General features: G+C 37.1%; 1 protein-coding gene and 1 long non-coding RNA gene across 6 annotated transcripts in view; one reads left to right on the top strand and one right to left on the bottom strand.

The window, feature by feature from the left end:
* Window positions 1–1,921: 1,921 nt before the first annotated feature.
* On the bottom strand, window positions 1,922–13,761 carry LOC124094290 (uncharacterized). 2 transcript variants are annotated; one of them, XR_006852184.1, is made up of 5 exons: window positions 13,631–13,761; window positions 5,869–5,936; window positions 5,367–5,434; window positions 4,452–4,535; window positions 1,922–2,490 (listed from the first exon to the last, which is right to left on the bottom strand). It is a non-coding gene; the product is annotated as an uncharacterized LOC124094290 (long non-coding RNA). The 2 variants fall into 2 exon arrangements; XR_009227130.1 differs by having other exon boundaries at window positions 4,452–5,434.
* Window positions 13,762–13,846: 85 nt separating this feature from the next.
* Window positions 13,847–16,273, top strand: part of Micu2 (mitochondrial calcium uptake 2) — a 122,269-nt gene continuing 119,842 nt past the window's right edge. For all 4 annotated transcript variants that reach the window (XM_046447856.2, XM_046447865.2, XM_046447848.2 and 1 more), the window contains exon 1: window positions 13,847–14,090. In XM_046447856.2, the coding sequence (XP_046303812.1) occupies window positions 13,881–14,090 (210 nt within the window). In that variant the 5' untranslated portion in view covers window positions 13,847–13,880. The remainder of the gene's footprint in view (window positions 14,091–16,273) is intronic.

The raw sequence follows: 16,273 nt of genomic DNA, 5'->3' as shown, positions 1-16,273 counted from the left end.
AGAAAGATTGTTTTAACTATGAACTTACTGTATTTGAATACATTTTTAATGTTTCACATAGTGACTGCTTGTGGAGCCTGTAAAAATAACTTCAAATTCCCATGTCAAGTGGAGCGTGAAGATTTGGTTTCATTTTCAAAACTGTTCTGTTGAGAAAAATGCCCTAAAAAGCAATTCTCATTTTACTCCCAACAGCTGCCGGACGAATTATAAAATGTATTTAACTCAATCTGAAATTTAGAATTTTGATCTCTGAAGAAAGTGTTTGGAAGAGTCTCACACATGCTAGGAAAAGGATTTAAAACTTAGATAAAGCTTCAGAAAGTGAGAAGCTCTGTGAAATTTTAACAAAGAGTCACTTCCCCCACCACCACCAAGAATGCTTCAGATCTATACTATACAATTTAATTCTTTATATACTGTCTTATACATGGAAGATTAGTCCTTTATTTCTGAATTTTAAATCTAGGATCATGACAAAAAGATACTTAATACAAACAAATTCAAGTAAATATTTATTTTTCCACACATATGCAAATGTTACAAACATACATATATGGGGCCATATATATTTACCCATTATAATCAAGCTTTTGAACATAGTGTATCTTTCTAAAGTTGTTCACAGCCCTTTAGGAGTTATTGGCTAATAAGGACCCAGAGCCATAGTGATTTTTCAAAGCCTATCCCAGGGAGACATCACAGATCCACAGGAAAGTATGCAAATAATCTAGTCTAACAGCACCTTCTGTCTGAACTGGTGGCCTGTAGGATACATAGCTACCTTCCCATCTAATACTGCCAGGCTTCAGATAGGGCTAATGCCACAGCCTTATCTGCACTTAGAGTGAGCTGTAATTCATCACTGTCTCATCTCTGAAAAAAAAATCACAATACAGTGTTGCAATATTATCTTTTTCTGCAGCGTTGATAATTTTGGTATTTGCACCAGGGAAAAATAATAATTTGTATATTAATAAAATATGTTCCATGTGCTCTCTCTCTGACCTATCTCCTTTCACTTCATTAAAGATTTTCAATGAAATTGGTAAACACTATACATTTGTGGAAAGAGAACTAAATTGAATATCCACAGGGGATTGACTCCAGGTTTTCTTTTCTCCACAGAAATAAATATCTGCAAACGCCCATGTCTCATAAAAAATGACAAAGTATTTGCCTATAGCCTTTGCATATCTTTCCAAATACTTCAATTATCTCTAAATCACTTATATTACCTAGTACAATATAATATAAATAATAATAATAATATAAATAGTTGTTATAGTATGTGGTTTAAGGAATATTGTCCAAAAAAGTCTATATGTTCAATATAGTTACAATTAAAAAAATTTTTTTTTGATTTATGGTTGGTTGGATTTGTGGGTTCAGAACCCACGATATAGACAGCCAACAGTATTCTGCCTAAATAATAACATAGGTTATTATGCTTCTCAATATCTGTATTTGAGTGAAATATAAAATGTTTCTTTCAGCCAGGAATGGTAGTGTGAGCCTGTACAGAAGTGATATGTATTCACTAGACACTGTACTTGGGATTTTGAGTTTGGGTCTTTTCCAGAGCTAGTGCTGTGTGGTCTGATCCTCCAGTCTCTTGATAATGGGTAGCAGCAGTGATTGTCAGTCAGCGCTATAATCATGAGGGGAAGCCACTGACAGTATGCTGTGTTGCTAATCTGTGAGGTTCCTTAGGTTAGGAGCATTAAGTACAATTTTGAATTAATGATATTTTCAATGTATGAAGGTTTTATTGGCATATAATCCCACTGCAAGTCAAAAAGCACCTGTATATTATAAAGCTTATCTGGTTACTAGACATGAGCCACAAAGTTGGCCCTGAGGAAAACACAATCGGTTACAAGATTTAGAGTGTCCATGAGATAAGAGCAGATCAAGAACATAAGTAAGTGATCTTTTATTATTAATAGAACTAAGAGAAATTTCTTCTCTGAATTCTTAATAGGGCATACAATACAATTTACCAAGCTACAATCTCTATGATAATCTTTTCAAATATATAATATTGAGTTTCATTTTGCTGTAAAACATTCTTCAGAATAATAACAATGAAATACAGTAAATAACTGAGCACTACATTGGAGAATTTAGATAAGACATATTAATAGATTACCAATATATCATGGTAATTCATGACAGCTGCTGTAACAACCAAACACAAAGTTTTAGTCTCTTAAAGCCAGAAAAAAACAGCAAAATGCAGGCTGTGTGTTTCTCCTTGGAAGTTCTCCTCCTGTAGGCAGCTTCTACTCCAGCTATATTGTCTGGTACACATGGCTACCCGATATCAATGCAGCAGATGAAGAAGCAAAAGGTGGAGGAAGTTACACTGGCTCTTGACTCAAGGATGGTTACAAACCAATTCTCCATACACACCATTGGCCAGCAGCACATGATGACGTGGCTACTCATTACTTTAAGGGAAGCTGAAAAATGTCATTTATGTGTGCCCTAGAAAAGGTAAATAAAATGGGATTTGATGGGCTTATATTATTTTCTCATTAGCCAGGCATGGCAGTGCATGCCTATAATCCCAGAGACTCTGGAGATTGAGGCAGGAAGATCACAAGTTTGAGGTCAGCCTCAGCAACTTCACAAGGCCTTGTTTCAACATAAAAAAGTAAAAAGGACTGGGGATGTAGCTCAGTAGTAAAGTGCTCATGAGTTTAACCACAGGTACCTAAATAAATAAACAGTGCCTCTGCTACAACTAAGAATGCCAGTCTGAGAAGACTGGATGTGATCCACTATACACTAACTCTGTGGTTCTCAAAGAGGAGTGTACATACCACACAGAATGCACTAGATGTGATACAGGAACAGTATGTTAGAATTTGTATGGTTATATTTGAATACAACAAAAGGAAAAAAATACACCTGGATAAGATGGCCTCATGTCACAAGAAGCAAAGTGTTTGGACCAAAGAGTTCTATGACCCAAAGGAGTTGCAAGAGATGTTCTTACTTGATTGTGACTTTTCAGTGTATTGACAGGCATAGTAGTTTCTGAGGGTCTGGTAAAGTGGATTCACTAGTTATATTATCCAGTGTTCATGAAAATAAGGCTGACAATGATGGATAACTGGTTTTGAAAAGAGTCCTGCAAAAGCACTGCAGACTGAAAATGATACTAAAATATCACTGAGCAAGGATAAAATTGCAGGGCTCCTGCTTCATTCTCTAGTTTTATTATGAGATGAAGTCAATTAGCTAATCAGACAAAGTTAATTTTAAAAAGATAATTCTCAGGATTATTTGAAAAAAACTGGAGAATTTAGATCCACTATCATTAACAATGAAAAAATGCTAACTGTATATTGTGCCTTTAGATATTAGCTATTAATGAAATAGAGCCATGACAAGAATTCAAGGTAAACAATCCACAACACAAAGATAAAGGCTCTTCAAATAAATTTTCAGCAATACTCAATCCAGTGTTTGATAAAAAATTACTAAACTTTAAATTTTCACAAGCTCCCTTTTATATTTGTTACTAAATTACAAAGACAAAAGCCATTGCTTTTCCTATCATATTAAAAATGATAAAAGGTAATATTTACATTCATTCATTCACTCATTCATTCATTCATTCATTCATTCATTCAAGAAGCAGTTAATTAAGTGTCTTTATGGGTTGGGCATAGTTCTAAGCATCAGGAATTTAAAGAACACACAAAACAGGCAAAATCCACTGCCTTCATGGAGCAGACTTTTCAGTATTGCAGTTCTCAATTGGGACTGATTCTGCCCCTGGGGCCTATTTAGCAACAGCTGGAGACACTTTCACTTTTCACAGTTGAGATGTGGCAGGGTTGGGAGATAATATCAGTAGCTAGTATCTACTGGGTAGAAGCAAGATACTCTTCCAAAAAGGCTTTTTGTACATAGGGCAGCCCCTTACCAAATAATAATGAATATTTACATATGTTCTGGCTCAAAATGTCAATAGTGCTGAGAATAAGAAATCACCAATGCTTAATTTCATAAGAACAAGATATTTAAAGATATTTAATTTATTGTAGAAGCTTTAATATACTATACAATGAAACAGAATGTGACCATGAAACTTATTTGGAACATACAGTAATTATCCCGGTCAACAACTGTCCCATTGAAAAGTGAGTTCTGTGACTTTCTTTTACAAAACAAGTGGCTTGTATATGTTGCCCATTTCTATGACAAGTAGCTGTTAGTAATATACTTACTGAAAAAAATGACTGTATCTCTTCAAGGCCAAGGTGATGTTTCACTAATGGTTAAGAAAGTTACTGCTTTTTTAAGGAATTTGTGCTTGTGGTGTATTTTTGAGATATTTGGATCCCTACAAGGTTTCATTGCCAAAAAATAATGTAATTGCATGATCTAAAAAGGCTCTTATTCTATACTTTTATAAAATCTGACCATGATCTTACCAGATTGCAGGCTGGACTCCAGGGCTCAAGTGATCCTCTCGCTTGAGTCTCAATTTGGATTACAGATGTGCACCACCACACCCACTTAGAAAATATTCAAAAGAAAGATCTTGGGTGAGTTTTAAGTCTAATCAGTCTAAAAGAACAAATGGATGATGTCAATTAACCTGGAGACTTTAGGAACCAAATTCCAACAAAAATATCTCCCAACTGGTAGATGGAACTGTTAATACAGTAGCTCCTCCTTATTCTTAGGGGACACATCCCAAGAACAGATGTCTAAAACTGTGATAATACTGAACCAATTGCTTAATGCCTTTTCCATATTGACTCAGCAGTTAGGAATACACTGTGGTCATAACTTTGCAATTTGAGGTGTGACAGCAAAACTATCATTATTTTCTTTTTCCTTCTTCACAATTTCACATATAGAAGATTCTTTCTTAGCAACTTCAGTGTTAAATATTTTTATTCATTATTAATTCAAGAACTTTCACCTGTTCACTTAAAGGAAGCATTTTATATCTTTGATATATCTGCATTTCTAGATCTCAAATGATATAGTTTCTATGCAACTTCTCTTTGTCTCTGTCAAAAATGTCCTGGTTGATAGGTCTTTTCTCTCATCTGAAACTTCTCATTCCCACCCTTCAACACCCCAAAGTTGCAATTGAAGCCCTCACAACTGAAAGAGGTCACCATGGTCATGACCAGAGGATGTGGTCCTTTGATGAGCCAGACTGAATCAAAGCTACCTGCATCATTTATCTGCAAGCTAAGTAGGTAGCAGTAATCGACACCCCCAGCCACCAACTTGCTTATACACAAGGTACAGACCACTTTGTAAGTTATTAGAGGGTCACCTGTTGCACTGAGACCTCATCTTCCTTGTCTGGTGTTCAACATCCTTCCTACCTTGTAATCATTGTCATTTCTGTGACAACCAGTGAATGGTGACCATTTCAGCATATTTCTCTGAGTCTCTGAAGCACAAAACAAAATTAGGACAACCAAGTCAATTGGAGAGTAATTTCTGTGGGAATTCAGATTCTGCTGTCAGACACCAGTGTCTTTCCCTGTCCGCCTCCATCAGACAAATAAACTCACGGCAGTGGTACTACCTTAGAGGAAGCCGAAAGATAACTAAATGGTGGACCTGCTTTGGGGAGGAAAGGAATGAACAATGACATGCAATTTTTTTTTTCTTTTAGGGAATGATAAACAACATAATACCAAAGCTTTCGCACTAACTAAGTAACTTAGTTTTTTGCACAGTTAAGAAGAGCCTATGATATTCTGGATGTCCTGATACTACGAATACATATCATGGACTTGAAATTTTATGCTGAAATCTTGGCAAGGAACATTTCCTTAGATTTTTTTTTTAGTTCTGATCCCCTCCCTTCCCCTTGCTCACCTGGATATGCTATCTTCCCTAACACTTCTCTGGTCACCATCATTGATTTGCTTGAGATATTTCTTTTACTTGGAAAAGAAACAAAGAAAAGAAATTTCTTTCTTGGTGAGCTATCCAGAACTTTGGAGATATTATAACTGACATGAAAATAATCAAATTCTCCTGAAATACACATTTGTTTCTTAAATGTTTTTTCAAAAACATCTTTTTGCAACTTCAAACATTATGCTTTTACTATTTTTTGTAATTATACTTAATTACAAAACAGATCCCTCTCTCTCTGAAATGTGGAAATGTTATGCAACATTTATACAATAAACTTTTAATCTTCTTCCCATAACTTTGGTGTTACTCCAACTTCCTAGCATTTTATTCAATTTATATAATTTTTTTCCTGAATAAAGTTTTATGTGTCTATTTAAGAAATACAAAAGCCAAAAAAAATGGTATATAAGTTTCCTTTTTTTGAGTTCTCATCTTGTAAAAATGCATGATGAAATATGTCAAATAAGATTATGTGATTCTGGAGATTGCTTCAATATCATCTAGTTGAGGTAAAAAGGAGAAGGTCTAGATGGAAGATTAACCATGAGTTGGTGATTGTGGAAGTTGGGTTAGATGTTTAATGCATAGATTTTTCAACATTTTTATCTTTCTAATTTTGTCTATATTCAGCATTTTTCATAATAAAAAGCAGAAATTATTCCCTATTATGATTTCATTACTTCAGTTAACTATTTACTCCTTGCATTTGGATCAATGTATTTTGAGCTATGACAGTCATTCAAAACTAATGTCTAAGTTAATTGAACATAATATGAGACCGCTGTTTATCTATCTCAGAAAATGTTTCCAAGCAAAAGAAGCCAATTTGATCACATTGATCTCACCATAATAGTATTAACGTCGTTAAAAAGAACAAAACATTAATTGAACCTCTAATGACAAATTTAAATTTTATTTTGTGAAAACAATTTCATCTTCATATAAAATTTAAATTTTTGTGCTGAGAGCACTTGCCCTGGATTCAATTCCCAGAACTAAAAAATAAATAAATAAATTTTTACTATGTTTTAACATTTAGTTGTAAACGTATAGATTTGAGAAACAAATAAACATATATAAATGGAGACTACATAATTTTGGGGACAAGCAATGCTGGGGATTTAACACTAAGCAAGTACTCTACGACCCAGCTATATGCCCAACCTGAGACTATGTACTTTTTAATGTTTTAAACAAAGGGAGCACATTTCAACATGTGGGACTGCATCCTAGAACTGGGCACCATGAGGGGAACTCAATCTTATTTCTCTTTGCATCTTCAAGGCATGGCACCATGCCTAGCACATATTTCACACTCAATACAGTTTGTCAAATGAAAAAAGAAAAAGCAAAGCCACTTTGGAGTGGCCCAGAGTAAGAATTTTAGAACTGGAAAAATAAACCGAAACCAATCTCCTCATTTTCTGACAAGGAGACAGAGACCTAGGAAGGTGAAATCACACAGTTAATGGATGTGTGGTGAAAGAAATGTTTTAAGAAGACTGAGCTGACATCCACCTATGGAATGCTTGGGAGGAGAAAAAGACAGGAAGTAAAGACACCTGTTAAGAGACACTTGCAATCATCACAGTGCAAGGTAATGAGAGTGTAAACTGGGATGATGGGAAGGGAATGAGAACCAGAGGAGGATCTGAAAGACACAGAAAAGCCTCCTCTGGGCAATTCTGTTTCACTGTCAGTGAGATTTCATCTTGACCTATTTCTACACATGCTGGTATCAATCATGATCCCCAGATATTTTTACCCATGGCCCCAAACTGCACAGAAAGACATAATTAGCAATTCTTTTGACTCATCTAGGGCCTCTGAGAGTGATTCATACCTTCCACTACACAATTATCCACCACAAATATAGTTTAACCTCTGTCTATTCTAAGCAGTGGCTCTATATAGTGTCCATTCATGTGCTGATTACTCCATTAATACAGGACTGAATTCAATCTCCAAAACATATCTTTCTGAGATTTTTTTTCCTCCTCCACCAAAGATAATTAATCTTAATGTACACTCTTCTGTACTATAACAGTAAGCAATCTTTCAGAATCAGACTATAAATTTGTTTATCTTCCCCACATATGCTAAGATAAAAACACATTTGAATTCATAACTTCTTTTAAAATGGAAATACAAAAATACTGTCTTAGTAAGAACTAGTTGATCTCTGTTGTTCAAGACCAGTAATCCTCAGGGAATCAAAGTGTTGGTTGCCCAAAAGGTGTGAAGATAATTTAGAGAAGCCCATGAATAAGTGTATAAGAAAGGCCAACATAAAGTCTGGATAGGCAGAAGACAAACATGGAACAGAATGTGTGAGATGCAAAGGAGATCAGCCACAGGTGGATGGGAATGCAGGAAAGGAGACATCAAGAGTCCAAAATCAAAAGTGCAAAGTGTCAAAGGAACTGACACCTGTTCCATATACAGTCATGTGCATGGATATTTCAATAATGGACCACACGTACAACAATGGTCCTATAAGATTGTAATGGAAAAATTCCTATCACCTAGTGATGTTGTAGCCAACTGATGCTATATTGCCCCACATTATCCACATTATGTTCATGGTGATGCTAGTGTGAACAAGCCTATATGCTGCTGGTAGTATAAAAGTATAACACACACAATTACGTACAGTACACATTTGATAATAAAGACAACTATGTTACTGATTTATGTATTCATTTTTTTAAATTTTTTAGTTGTTGATAGACATTTATTTTATTTATTTATTTTTATGTGGTGCTGAGGATCAAACCCAGTGCCTCACACATGCTAGGCAAGTGCTCTACCACTGAGCCACAGCCCTAGCTCCTATGTATTTATTTTATTATATTTTCATTGTTATTTTAGAGTGCTACTCCTACTTAGAGAAAATTTAATGTAAACAGTATGCCCTATTACACTGGCAGAAGCTTCAAATATCTTGTACTTCACACATCTCTTCATTGAATCATTTTCTCTTGCATATGATTTAATCTCATTTTGTTTTGTTCATCATGACATTGGGAGCAACAGGCTATACCCTGTATATATTATATAGCCCAGATGTGTAGAAGACTAAACTATCTGGCATTCTTGATGCTCACATGATAAAATCGTCTAACAATGCATTTCTCAGAATGTGTCTCATTTTTAAGTGGTGCATGACTGTCCCTGCTGTGAAAAATCACTGCACGGCACCTTCTGGCTACCAAGACACTCCAAGCCTGGTAAACACACACCATAACTAGCCCTCCCCACACTCTCAGCCCTATCTCTCCTCCTGTCTTGGAACCTCCCATGGACTCCACTAAGATCCACATCAGATTTGCTCTTTTCCCTACATGCTTTTTTCCACTGCTCTAGCCTTCCACACCCTTCCTCCTTTGTGCAGCCCAATCATTAAAGACTACCTGGCATTGTTTCGAAATTCAGATCTAGTCCCTCCAATAGGAATAAAGCTCCTTGAGGGTAGTTTTCTTGACATATCATTTTTGTCCTCCTTTCACAGAAAAGGGCACAGAGTTAGTGAATTAAGACTGATATTTTGAAACTATCCATGTTTCCATTCTGGTTTTCTTTAATTAATATTTAAAACAGCCTAGATAGATTTTATAGCTTTCTTGAGAAGCAGCAGCTCCTTATTTGGGAATTAGTTTATAAACTGCATGGTTGAAAATACATCCCAGCCCAGGACTTTCTCTACAGCTGGTGAGGAAGAAATGAACAAAGCCAGAGCCCAAAAAGACCAAGATAGTCAATGTGCTTAGACAAATGTCAGCAGCTGTCAGGGAAATTTTCATACTTAGAATGGTTAGCTGGCTAGAGATTGGTTCTATTAAAAGATTTATTTCCTCTGCAGAAGAAAAGTTTGAAAAAATTAAATTTTAAGTGGGACTTATAGAAGAAGCCTGGGCACATAACGTGAGAACAAATTACAAAGCAGTTTTCCAAGTAAGTTCAAAGATTTTCAGCAAAAGACAATGATTTAAAATGAGGCTTTGGTCTTGAAAAATAAATTGCACCAAAGGAATAATATATTTCTTTACATATGATGCCAAAAATTTGGAAATGAGTACCACAGAGTTTCTCTTGTGCTATATGTTTATTCATATAGTCATTCATTGGATGTCTAACATGTGCTGGGCATTGTGCTTGGTAGGTGCTAGAAAAAAAGAAAAAGACATTATCATCCACAAGTATGTCAAACTGAGGGAGAATGTTTTAAAATATGTCAAATGAGCTAATAGGAATATGCATCTATTTTGAGCTTGGGATCATGACTGAATGTTAGATGTTGGGAATCATTAAGTGGGTAGAGGAACTGTGAATTACACACTTTGAATTAAATAGGTAAAGACTGTAGTTTCTGGAAGCCAAGAATAAACTACAAGATAAGACATCCACAAGGTATCGAAACATATCCAGAAGTCCTATAATCACCAGAGGACAGAAACAAGCTAGATTTCAATAATCCAGAAAAACAGAACATATGCCAACAATTACCAAAGTCAGCAGAGATGAAAACAGACCAAAGTCTACACAGTCAGGATAGATAAGATACAGCAGGGGGCTGGGGATGTGGCTCAAGGGGTAGCGCTCACATGCTGCCCGGGTTCGATCCTCAGCACCACATACAAACAAAGATGTTGTGTCCGCCGAAAACTAAAGAGTAAATATTAAAAATTCTCTCTCTCTCTCTCTCTCTTTAAAAAAAAGAAAGAAAGAAACACCAGGAAGTGTCAAGTAAAGGTGGGCTAGCAGCCTGGAATCCTGAATATTCACTCAAGCTCATCTGTGAGCACAGAGGAGAAGTAAGCCAAACCTTGAAAAAGATAAACTCTTATCTGTCATGAGCACCACCACGTGTCAGGTATTTGGCTAGTCACTTCATATAAATGCTATTTAATCGCCTCACTCCTAACTATGAGAGGGTTGTTTACAGATGAGAAAATTGAGACTTAGAGATTAAATGCCTTGCCCCAAATCAGTGATCATCTCCCAAATTGTGAGAGAGCTGTTTACAGATGAAACAATTGGGACTCAGAGTGATTAACCTGCCCCAGATCACAGCGATCATCCTGGTAAAGCCAGGATTCAAATCTGGAAGTTTGCTTTACAAGTCACTGTAAGTTGAGTCCATGTACATCCTGCCTGGAAAGAAACACTGAAAGTGGTTTCATCAGCTGGGAAAAAAGTGAGGCATCTCTGACTCCAGATAAATTTAGATAAGCTGGCCAAGAAGAAGGCAGCAATGATTTAGGATAGATAATAACAAAGTGATCCAAGGAACTTCCATTAAGTGGTCAAATTAGATTTAGTGTGGCAGCCTTTTGTTGTCATGTTGTTGTTACTTTTGCTTTGCAAAACTTCAAGATGGCAGTGATTATATGACCAGAAGTCTTGGCACCTTTGACTTGGGTGGGCTCCACGTTACTACATTTCCTAGTAGGGACTGTAATAGCCTGGAACCTTTAAGAGACTGAACAAGGAGTTAATTAAATTTCCTCAGGAAAAGTGAAGAGCAAAGAATAAAGGATCAGACGCTACAAAATGAAGCCAAGTTGTCTGTCCACCAAAAGAACAAACACACCTGCAGTAGGGAAAACATCTGGGTTCCTGGTGATAAGAACATGGAGTAGGTGTGCTGCTGCATCTGATGCCAGCTTTCAGTCCAAAGTGGAATAATAGCTACCATCAAGCACTGTTGGAACAAAATTTAAATTGAGCATCCAGCAAATAGTGATTGTCTGAAATCTAGTTCTTTGTCAGGGAGTTCATAAGAAAATCAAAGTTAAAAGGCCAGGATAGGATTTGATTTAGCAGAAATGAAAGAACAGTTAGGACTATGAGTATAGGAAGGTGTGAACAAGACAGATGTGGAAGAGATCATTTTTAAAAATGTTTACCAGTTTTGCAAGATGAAATAAGTCCTAGAGATGCAGTTGCACAATGAAGTGATTTGAACTTACTGACACTGATCTTAAAATGCTTAAAATGATAAAGTTTTGTATATTTTATTGTAGTTAAAAAATAAATTTTAAAATTTGATTGCTACAAAAGTGGCATAAATAGAACACATTTTTAAAAAGTAAGTGCAATAGCCAGGCACAGTGGCACACACCTGTGATCCCAATGGCTTGGGAGGCTAAGACTGGAGGATCCAGAGTTCAAAGCCAGCCTCAGCAAAAGTGAGGCTACTAAACAATGCAGTGAGACCCTGTCTCTAAATAAAATACAAAATAGGGCTAAGGATGTGGTTCAATAGTTGAGTGCCCCTGAATTCAATCCCCGATACAAAAAATAAATAAATAAATAAAAGTAACTATAGTTTATCAGAGGCTAGGCAAGCTGATAGATATTACTTAAAATGGGCTTTAAAAAGGTATCTCCAGGGGCTGAGGCTGTAGCTCAGTGCTAAAGTGCTTGCCTTACATGTGTGAGGCACTGGGTTCAATCTTCGGCACTACATAAAAATAAAAAAAGATACTGTGTGTTCATCTACAACTAAATAAATATTTTTAAAAAGGTATCTGCAGCTCATGTAAATTTCTGAATAGCATGATATAAATCCTGATTGTCAAGAAATTCTTAAGCTACTATGGAAATAAGTATGAAAGTTCCTCAAAAAATCAGAACTATCATATGATCCAGGTATACCACTCCTGGGTATATACCTAAAGAAAATAAAATCAGCACCCCAAAGACAGATACCAGCATACCTATCTTTATTGCAGCAGTATTCACAATAGCCAAGTTTTGAAATCTGCCTTAGTAACCATAAACAGATGAATGGATAAAGAAAATAGTGTGTATATACCAAATGGAATATTATGCATCCATAAAGAAGAATGGAATCATGTTATTTGCAGGAAATGGATGAAACTGGAAATCATCATGTTAACTGAGATATGCCAGACACAGAAAGATAAATATCCTATGTTTTCTCTCACATGTGGAGAGTCCAAGAAAGGCCTGCAAACAGAAGAGAGACTACTGTTATTAGAGAAGGGGGGGACTGAGTGGATGCTATTAAAGCACAATATATGCATGTATAAAAATGTCATAGTGAAATCCACTGATTTGTACAATAAATATGAGCTAATACTTAAAAAGAAGTTGTTCTTGGGCTGGGACTGTAGCTCAGTGGCAGAGCACTTGCCTAGCATGTGTGAGGCACTGGATTTGATCCTCTCAGCACCACACATAAATAAATAAATAAAATAAAGGCATGCTGTCCATCTCCAACCATAAATTTTTTTTTCTTAAAGTTGTTCTTAACATAGGCAGGTTTGTGGAGTTGGAACAAATAGTGTTATGAAAGATGCAGACTTTTTCAGTTCCACAACCCAACCACATCAGGGATGTGATTCTACTATAAAGATTATGCCCGTCGTTGATCACAACGTGCCTATCATAAGTGCCTATCTTATACTGCAAATATGTGTCCTCTCCAACTTCCACAGTGCCCAGCAAACACAGCATTCTCCTGGGACCAAAGGATGACTAGCTTTCCTTTAAGTAGGTCAAAGGTGCCAAGTCTATGGCCATTTAATCACCGCCATCTTCAAGTTTTGCAAACAAACAAAAAAGGTCACACTCTACATCAGACTGACTACTTAATGGAAGTTCCTTGAATCACTGCAATTATCAACCCTTAGTCCTTGATCCATTTTCTCTTAGCCAGATTATCTAATCTACACAATGATGGTATTACCTTGTTGTGCTTGGATTAGGAAAGCCTGTTAGAACTGTTTTGACATTCTGAGCCAAAGAATGCGGCCCCTGTACCCAGGATAGCCTCTCACTGCTCCCAGCGTTGCTTCCCTAGGTGCACCCAAGGATCAGAACCCAGAGACGAGGCTGAGAACGCCTACATCTCGCGATAGCTAAGCAACGCGAGAGTTCGCAGGTCATCAGAGGGTGGGGGGTGGTGCGGTGCGCGGCACTCTAGTGCTTCCGCAAAGATGGCGGCGGCTGCGGGGAGAAGCGCTCGGCTAGCGGCCTGGGGCGGAAGGTTGCGGCAGGGACTCGCTGCCAGCCGCCGAGCCGTGCCAAGCCCTGGCCCCTTGGTAGCAGCAGTGGCCGGCGTGACCCTGGCAGGGGCAGGAGCGGCCTGGCATCACGGCCGCCTGAATGTCGCGGCACGCGACAGCAGCCTCCCCGCCTTAGCACAGGTATGCGACGGGCCTTTTCAGCTAGGCTACCCAGGCTCTTCCCTCTGACATCCCCGCGGGGTCCCTCGATAGGTGGGACTTGCTCCTTTCTGGCCATGGCCCCAGAGAACATTCGAGGCCGGTGGCAAGCTATACACAGCCATGCTGGGGAGGATTCCAGGGAAGGTGAAGGCAACCGACTTCAAACCCATCACCTTCAAACCCATGAATTTGGTGGATAGAAGTGTGGGCGTGTCTTAAGTCCAAGGCTCTTACAGCAGGATTTCTGGGTACATCGCGCCCCTCACTCCCTCCCTGGTCAGTGAAATGACATTCGAATTTGCAGGTGGTGTGCATGTCATATACCCCACCCGAACATAGCTTATAACTTTATAACTAAAAGTTTTAGGATCGCTCTTTTGTATAGTATGAAGTTGTCTTAGTAGATGACTTTTTTCAAATATTAACCCTAAAGATTAGCTGGTTAACAATTTCCCGATTTCATTATCAACTCTTAAGAAATCCTATTACATTTTTATAAAACTTAATGTTTTAGTGGACCGTGAATATTAAGCAGAAAAGACCTCCATCTGTTAAAGGTAAAGATCAAGTTTCCTACTTGAAGGTAAATGATATTGCCGTGTAAAACATTTGAAACACTACTATTTTGCCGATTCCGTATAAAGTGTAAGTGTATATATGTGAAATTTTTGGAAATTAAAAGTACTGTTTTATTTTTGTTATGTTTATATTGTGCCTTTCTAATGAAAATCTTAAGGAACAAATATAACAAAAAGAGGAAAGCAGAACTTGTGAAATAGAATTAATTATTGGCTGATAATATATTTAAGATACCAAATAGCGGGGCTAGGGTTGTGGCTCAGTGGTAGACCACTTGCCTAGCATTTGTGAGGCCCTGAGTTCGACCCTCAGCAGCACATTGAAGGTTGAAGAATCCGTCTTGTAGATTATCATAGACTTCTTGTCAGCTAATCTTGTGTCAAGCAGTTCTGTTTATGATTCGTCCTTGGTTTCTCTGCTTCCCTTCTCAATCTCTTAATTCACCCTATTTAGAACCCTTGGATTAATCTTCCCCACAGTTTAATCCTACAATGTACCCTTCTTCAAACCATTAGTGCCCCATTTTGCCTAGAATAAAATCTGCATTTTTTTCTAGTGCTGAACATTGAACCCAGAGCCTCGTGCCTGGTAGGCAAGTGTCTCCCTCTGAGCTACAACCCCAGCCTTCAACATTTCTAAACTTGATTGCTCAGAACCCCTATAGTCATATTCTGACCTATTACTACTTAGATACCTTCCAACCAACGTGATTCAGACTCTCCCCAGAAGATGAGTTGAATTCTCCTCCCCCTTTTAGCAGTTGTACACTGATTTCACTCCATTTATCTTGTCTTGTATTGTTTTCTGACACACTTCTAGCCTATTTTTGTTTTAAATTCCTGACTGGACCCTAAAAGTTCATACCATCATCCATAGTACTTTGTATTCTTTCTCTTTCTCTCTCTCTCACCCCTGCAACTTTGTGACTTTCAGCTTAGCTAAAGTGATACAGAAACCACTTTTATCAATTGTCTTGTAACGTCTTGTGGCAGAACATTTACCTTTTTTAAAAAAATATTTTTTTAGTTGTTGGGGACCTTTTATTCTGTTTATTTTTTTTATTTATGTGTGGGTGTTGAGAATCAAACCCAATGCCTCACACATGCCAGACAAGCACTCTACCACTGAGCCACAACCCAGCCCCAAGAACATTTACTTAATGTGCTTATTGGATCGGTTTAAAACAGTGGCTCTCATCCTTTGATTGCCACAGTAGACATTTCCTCTCAACAACAGTGACTGAATAATGGGATATTCAATATATCTATAACTTGAAAACTCTGTCTACCTCACTGATTTTGATAGATATCCCTAAGGGAGAGTCCTCTTAATCCTTCACCACCACAACTTTGGGAGCATATGTGCATAGTTGAGATAGATATTTTTGGTTTTGATTAATAATCTTTCATTTCTTGATACAATTTTATTTATCAGTATTATTACTGATTGTTATTTTATTTATTATCACATAGGGATCTGTAATAATAGTGACACTGTTCTTAACTTTCAATCATCATACTAAATAATTTTTCTAGTATAAATTGTGAATATATAGAAATAGAGTACTACACTTTTTTGATTCC

Source organism: Marmota monax, unplaced genomic scaffold (genome assembly GCF_021218885.2).
Source record: "Marmota monax isolate L192 unplaced genomic scaffold, Marmota_monax_Labrador192_F-V1.1 WCK01_AAM20220418_F8-fsc00043, whole genome shotgun sequence".
In the NCBI taxonomy this organism is placed as follows: Eukaryota; Metazoa; Chordata; class Mammalia; order Rodentia; family Sciuridae; genus Marmota; species Marmota monax.
The sequence above is the reverse complement of the archived record's forward strand: the minus strand, read 5'-3'. Positions and strand labels throughout refer to the sequence as shown.